Source organism: Cyphomyrmex costatus, unplaced genomic scaffold (genome assembly GCF_001594065.2).
Source record: "Cyphomyrmex costatus isolate MS0001 unplaced genomic scaffold, Ccosl1.0 scaffold14, whole genome shotgun sequence".
Lineage (NCBI taxonomy): Eukaryota > Metazoa > Arthropoda > Insecta > Hymenoptera > Formicidae > Cyphomyrmex > Cyphomyrmex costatus.
The window spans coordinates 2,893,200-2,900,597 of NW_017275390.1; the positions used below are offsets into that span (position 1 = coordinate 2,893,200).

General features: G+C 41.6%; 2 protein-coding genes across 2 annotated transcripts; one reads left to right on the top strand and one right to left on the bottom strand.

Moving 5' to 3' along the window:
• Positions 1-1,911: 1,911 nt before the first annotated feature.
• LOC108782945 (uncharacterized) lies at positions 1,912-2,793 on the bottom strand. Its single transcript, XM_018551346.1, has one exon. The coding sequence runs from the start codon at positions 2,791-2,793 to the stop codon at positions 1,912-1,914; it is 882 nt and encodes a 293-aa protein (XP_018406848.1).
• Positions 2,794-4,163: 1,370 nt separating this feature from the next.
• Positions 4,164-7,362, top strand: LOC108782977 (COMM domain-containing protein 8). Its single transcript, XM_018551381.1, has 4 exons — positions 4,164-4,335; positions 4,409-4,570; positions 5,408-5,560; positions 5,634-7,362. Exons 1-4 carry the CDS (start codon positions 4,237-4,239, stop codon positions 5,787-5,789), a joined length of 570 nt encoding a protein of 189 aa, XP_018406883.1. The 5' UTR covers positions 4,164-4,236; the 3' UTR covers positions 5,790-7,362.
• Positions 7,363-7,398: the final 36 nt, after the last annotated feature.

The following is a 7,398-nucleotide window of genomic DNA, read 5'->3' on the forward strand; positions in this document are numbered from 1 at the left end:
TACGTTTCATGGTAAGCGGAAAGTCTGGATTTTCGCGAATGGATTGTAATTCTGTGTCATGTTCTTGTTCGTTCGCGAGCTCATTTAGTTCGATTTCGACCGGTAGCCGAATGGTTTCAATGCGCGATAGAGAGTCAGCGGCGACGTTGTCACAACCCGCCAGATGCTCAATACATGTAGTAAACTGCGAAATAAATGACAGTTGTCTTTGTTGACGTGGTGACGCTTTCTCCGAACGTTGCATGAACGCGTAAATAAGAGGTTTATGATCTGTTAATATTTTGAAAACGCGTCCTTCCAGAAAGTATCGAAAGTATTTGAGAGCTTCGTAAATTGCAGTGAGTTCGCGATCATAAGCACTATATTTGAGCTGTGATGGACTAAATTTGCGCGAAAAAAATGCGAGCGGTTTCCACGCGTTATCCAGGAATTGCTCGAGGATACCTCCCATGGCAAAATTGGATGCATCACACACAAGGCGTGTTTCAGCCGCGTCAGAGGGGTGTGAAAGCATCGTCGCGCTGGCCAGGTCTTCTATACATTTACTAAATGAGTCTTCGGCTGTGAGGGTCCACGCAATCTCACACTTGTCATTTTTACACGAGTCACGAAGGTACTCGTTAAGCGGTGCTTGTACACTAACTGCGTGCTTAAGTACTCTATGATAAAAGTTAACGAGGCCGAGAAAACGACGCAATTCCACGACGGTGCGTGGTTTGGGAAAATCGCGGATCGCTTGTACTTTTGATGGAGTTGGTTTGCAACCCTCACTATTGATCAAGTAACCGAGAAATTCCAACTCTTGTTTACCAAATTCGCATTTCTCGACATTAAGACGCAAGTGGAATTCCTTTAGCCTTTGCAGTACAATTTGTAAATGTCTCTCGTGATCGTCAGGAGTCGCCGACGCAATGAGAATATCATCAATGAAAGCGAAAACAAATTCCAGGTCACCGAGTGCTTGAAAAATTTGTCTCTGAAAAGTTTGGCTGGCGTTCCTTAGGCCATACGTCATATACTTAAATTCGAAAAGCCCGAAGGGCGTAATAACCGCCGTTTTTGGAATTGCCTCGGGCGCGACCGGAATTTGGTTGTAAGCTTGGTAAAGGTCTAACTTGGAAAATATAACTTTACCGCGCAAATTTGAAGAGCAATCATGCAAATGAGGTACCGGGAATTTGTCCGGCACGGTTATCGCGTTTAGACGACGGTAGTCGCCGCAGATTCTCCATGATCCATCTTTTTTTGGAACCATATGTATAGGGCTTGCCCATGGACTGCTGGACGGTCTACAAATGCCTAGCTCGACCAGTCGTTTAAACTCGGCTTTAGCCGCTTTGAGTTTGTCCGGGCTTAACCTTCTGGGACGTTCCGCTACCGGAGGACCCGTAGTGATTATATGGTGGAACACGTCGCTATTGATGATTGGAACCGATTGTTCGAGGCCCGTAACTTCCGGAAATTTGGCTAAAATTTGCGCAAATTTTGTGGTAGGGTTTACCATACTAATCGCCAATGGCGGTACCGCTCTAACGATGCCACAAACAAACGTATTGAAATGCGGATCGATAAGCTTTCGACCTTTAAGATCAGGTAAGAGACCGTAGTGTGCAATCAGGTCGGCTCCTATAATCGGATACGGAACTGACGCCACACAAAAGTTCCACGAGAGCGGGCGTATGCCAAGATGCAGCGTTTGAAACTTTACCCCATAAGTATTTATTTGTGTATTATTGGCCGCGTAAAGTTTTAAACTACACTGAGTTTTGTTCGCGATGTTATCACATGGAAGCAATGAAATTTCCGCGCCTGTGTCGATAAGAAACAGTTGTCCCGTGACGCGGTCGCGGATGTGGAGACGGACCGAAGTATCGAGGCCTGCCGTATCCGCCTCATTTACGGCAGACGATCCTATTCCCCCGTGCTCCCATCAGTAATAGCAAGAGCCTTTGGCTTAGGCCAGGAACATGGGGATTCCTCCGTTCCTTTGCACGCGCGAGCTTTCTCACCGAAATTCCTGTGAGCCCAGCAAACCTTAGAACCCCTACTTTTTGAGCGTTTGCGATTTTTAGCATTTCCGTCTTTGGTCTGCGGCCTGCCTAGACGTTTCAATTGAGCCGCGAGAGCAGCTACGTCCGCGGTTAATCGATCTACCTTGGCCTCCATATCTGACGGCTTCGATTCCGTCAGCGATGCAGCGGCGCACTGCGCAGAATCGTTAGCGGTTTCGGATATCTTGTCGGCCATTTTGGCCAGTTTGTCCAGATCCGCGAACTCGGAAGTCGCTAGGATGCCTCTAATATACGGTGAAAGATATTCGAAGAAAATAGCCTTAAGAACCGCATCGTCACATTTTTTGTCCGGGTTTAAATTACGTAACCTGGCGAGAATCTGCGACGGCTTTCCGGATGTCAAAACCTGCCCTTTAAGCAGTTGGCGCAATTGGCTTTCCGCCGATATGGCAAAGGTCTCGATTATACGCTCCTTTAATTTATTATATGGTTCGTTAGCGTCCGGTGCCATGATAAGATCTCTACAACAAGCAATGGCCTCGGTATCCAGTGAAGCAATCACGTGATGGGCCATAGTTTTTTGATCTACTATACGCGCCGTTCCAAACGTCGCCTCTACTTGAATGAACCAAATTACAGGGTCTTTAATCAAGAATGGCGGAATTTTCGGAATTCTATACGAGTCAATCCGAGCAAGGTTAGGTTGACCCTGAGCCTCTTGCAGTGCGGCCTGCATTAGTTGTAACTGTTGCTGTAATTCTTCAACCGTGGGGGATGCCATGGCGATCCACCGGAAATCGCTAACCCTACTACTACTTATTTAACGCGGCCTCAACTATCACCAATGACCGCCTGTTACGCACGCGCGAATGCGATCACAATAAGTGCCGCCCAGCACTTACGAACAACTTACGCTTAAAGTTTCTATGCGCAATGCACGCGCGGGAAAATTCCAAGATGGCGTCGTCCTGGGATGAACGTCGACGGTTGAGCGCGCAAATCTGCGCGCGAACTTACGATGCTGTAATGGCGGCGATGATGTCCTGCACCCGGCGTTTGGCAACGGCCACTGGGACTGCGAAAGCGTTGACCTCGGCGTCGATGCTCTGCTCACCTGCTGTCGGGGGTCCAGTCATGCGTTCTCGGCTGCACAGCGCTGCACGCTTGGCGCGTGGACTGGATACTCGATGCGATGCCGTCAGCGATCCTCCTCTCGTAGCGACAATGGCGGCTTGCCGTCACGTTCGTTTATGTCGTAGACTGCCTTGCAAGGCGTGACCGCAGCAACGACGGCCGTCTCAGCGGAGACGTGAATATCCGGGCTGTCGGCGGAATGCCGTTGACTTGAGCCCGTAATAAGGTCGACGAACCTGGAACGTCCGCCTTCCTCTGGTCGTGCAGCAAAGGCCGGTGATCCTTCTTTCGTATTAATTCACCGATCACGTCGGGGTCACCAATGTGGGAAATGTCACGGTGTAAGTCGATGACAACCCACTTCACAATTATAGACGTGAAGAGAAAGAGGAATAACAATATCTGTACGACAGTTAGTAGAATAATCAGAGACGTTTATTGTTACTTCTGAGCAAGTCAAACGACAGTCTTCGAATGAACAATCTGTTGCTCTCCCGCAGGCATTTGCTGCTAAGGAAATCCCCTAGATTTTGTCACTAAGCGCGCTAGGGAATAATGTCGCACGCTGTTCTCCACATATAGAACCCGAGAGCTGCCATCAGGTTTTTTGGAACCGAAATAACTATTATCACCTGACGTTAATTGTGTGCATTTCATATTTTCGATATTTGCCAGCAGATGACGTGAGCTACTAACGAAATGTCAAATGTGTATTCCTAACCTCGAACGACCTAGTGCATTCTCAGCGAAAGCAGAGAGAATTATTTGAATTTATCAATGAAGAGGAGCATTAGGACAAAGTCAGAATTATTTAAAACTAAATTAAAAAATTAGGGAAAATAATCTGAGAATAATAATATATAAGATTTAGAATTTTAACATTCAGGTATCATGTAATCTCAATTAAGGAAAGGTTGAAAGCATAAAAAACCCATCAAGTACTCCAAAAATCCTTTCAAATGCATTTTTGCAGTCTAAAATTGCGTTTTATTATAAAAATCTTCTATTAACTGAAAGTCGCGAGATGTAGTTACGAGATTTTATAGAATTTAAATTCTAATCTACCTTCACGTTGACGTTGACACTGTCGATGAAAGAGGAGCATACTTTGAAAAGAACGATCATGGAGAGTACTCAATCGCTGTATATCAGCCTTTTCAGCGAGGAGAAGAGTGATGTCTTAAAGGAGGTTTGTAATACAATAACGTATGTATCCTTACTTTTGCCTGACATATCATGTAACAATTTCATTTTATATTAAGCTGTTGCATGCATGCGTTGACGAGATTTGCGGTCGCCCAGGACCATCGTATCGTAAATTCGCCAATAGCATGGATTGGAGCAGAGCGGAGTACGAAGGAATTTACAAGCTGATATCATCGTTATTGCGAAATCCTGTCTCTCTCTATATGGTAGAGGAAAAGGTATATCTGTTGAAAAACTAATTATCATGTCAATAAAACTAAGCATGCTTTCCAGCAAGACGTATGACTCATAGTAACACAGTGAATCATTTTATTTTTGGATGTTTTTCATTTGGTAATACAAAATTGACATAAGTATCGTTTTATCTTGGTTACTTACTGAATGTCAAGAGAGGTAGAATGTTATGTCGATTTGTAAAAGATTAACTTTAATCAATTTACTTCAATTTACGGTTCAATTTACTCTTTATCTTTTCCTATTTCTAAAAATTAGAAAAAGATAAACAGTCGAACAAGATTGTAAGTAAATCGAACAAGATTAAAGTTATTTTTTTTACATTGATCAAACCAGGCCTAAAATAATGGTCGAAATAATGCTATAAATGCTTAGGCATTCTTTGATTGATCAATTGACAAAATCTTTTATTCTAATTAGTCAATCAAATGTTTTTGTAGTGAGACTTTGATTTTACTACAATACTGATAAACAAAGATATGATTATTGTATTGTACTGAGTTGTGTGTGGCTGTTTTCCTTTCAGGAGTATCAGCTGACACAAACATCTTGACATTTATTGAATAACAAAGATCGAATGACACTAGCATCAACTGTATCTTCTAAAAAGAAAATAGCCTGTGTCTCTTACTGGTTAACATCTTCGGGCTTTGTTGTGTATCGCATATCAAATTTACTTCGAGTATAAAGAAATTAAAGTATAGACTTATAATATAATTTATTTTAATATAGGTAATTAAAATAAATTATAAATCTTCTATGATTCCATATTTGAACTCTTTTATACTACCAAGTAAATTTTATTGAAATATATTTTTCAGATGCCACAAGAATACCACGAGTTACCCGAGCAAGTGCAACAGAACATTCTTACTTGCTTAAAAGTACGCAGGGAACAATTGACTGACGCTTTATTGAGGGAACATTACAAAAGAAAATTGCCGACCATGGTCGATCACGATTGGAGATTGAAGGTATCATGCTTGATAATCATTCTATCTGCATATATATTCTTGGCTTTATTTATGCCATTACATTTCTTTACAGTTGATAATGGGTTCGAGCAAGATGGCCTCATTAAGGGAATCTCTACTTCAATTAGATCTTATAATAGAAGATAAAGAATCTCGGCGTATCATAAATTTAGAACTGAATAAAGATGAATTGGATACGATAATAAGCAATTTAGAAAAGCTAGTATAATATGTTTTGATATTTTTGTACAGAAAAAATGTATATATAATTATTATGTATGTATTAGAGCATATATTATACTAATGGTAAATTGTAAGTGTACAGGACACAGGTTCCGTGATAAAATAAATACTCGCTGCTGTTACACTTTGTTTCACAGTTTATTATAGGTTATAGATAAATGTAGAATAGTTTAGTTACTATTATAATTGCTGATCGAAGATACTGGAGACTGTATTTTCGCATCTGAGGCGGTCTCGATTCAAAGATCTCATTCAAAATTTTGTAGTCTCCGGCGCAAAATAAATAAACGAGCGAGGTTTGCCTCGACGGCGCCTCAGAGTGATAACAATCACTAGAGAAATGGTATGGGTGCACGGATATTATCAGTCTCGATTCGCTCGTGAAGAATTTCGATAAAAAGTTCGCTCTCGTCGCCAAAACGTGTTGTCCTATTAAGAAGACAATGAATCCTTTTTTTTTTCTTTTCGTTGTAAAGATCATTTTTACGGACAGATATATTTAATGAATGGTTTTACTATACAACTTTTAACTTTACTTCTTTCCCGCCCTTATACGTAAATATGTATGTAACCGCTTAGAAATTAATGCTGGACACGAGTGAAGACTCGATCCTTTACCTCTCTATCGCTCGGCGATATTACCGGATATCGGAGCGGCACATGTGTATAATGCGCTTCTCGTTTACAATTTTATGATCTATGCTACGCGATCTTAATAAAAAAAGCTTCTCGTAAGATAATTATTCTTTTACTTCTGGAGATCCGTATAAACGTAGAAACGTAGAAACATCCGTATGAAAACTTGACAAAGGTACCGTTCCGGAGTGGTAAATTGTGCATGTCTCATAAATTGTAATTAGGCGTTACTTTTTAATGATTATCATAAAAATTACACGATAGGCTTCGTCATAAGTGTTCTCTCTCGTATGGAGAAGTAGCAATGTTTCGAACAAACGCCGAATTTACACAAACGCATTCTCTCTATAGTCTAGATTAATATATCACTTACATCTCGTTTTTTTTTTTCGACTTACTGTATATATTTTATCTCGTATGTTTCATGGTACGTACGTATACGCGGTGTAAATGTTCCTCATTGCATGTGTTGATGTAAAATGTGTTTCCTCGTGTTCTCGCAAGCGCCTTTGTGCCCGCGCCTATCAAAATTATGTTAAAAATGTGCAGTTCCTCGTTACAACGTAAAACGTCTCGATTGTACAGATGTAAACGGAAAAAGGAAAACCAAGGACCGCGAAGGAAATACGAGCGAAACAATGTGCCAGGTGCCCTCGAAGTCGCTGATGTAAGTGCGAAATTTTGTCGCATGCTGCTAAATCTTCTTCCGCTTTCTTCTTTCACTTTTCTCGTTCGCGTATTTCCATTTTTTTCCTGTTTTCTCACCATGGCGAAGACGCATCTCTCTTGTTTCGCGCGCTATCATTCTCTTTCCCCTTTCACACCGTCAATCGCTATATCACACACAGCCTGCCCTCTCGATTTCCTCCTATATATTTCGCGGCTTTCTCTCTTTCTCTCTTTCTCTTTCTTTCTCTTTCTTTCTCTCTCTCTCTCTCTCTCTCTCTCTCTCTCTCTCT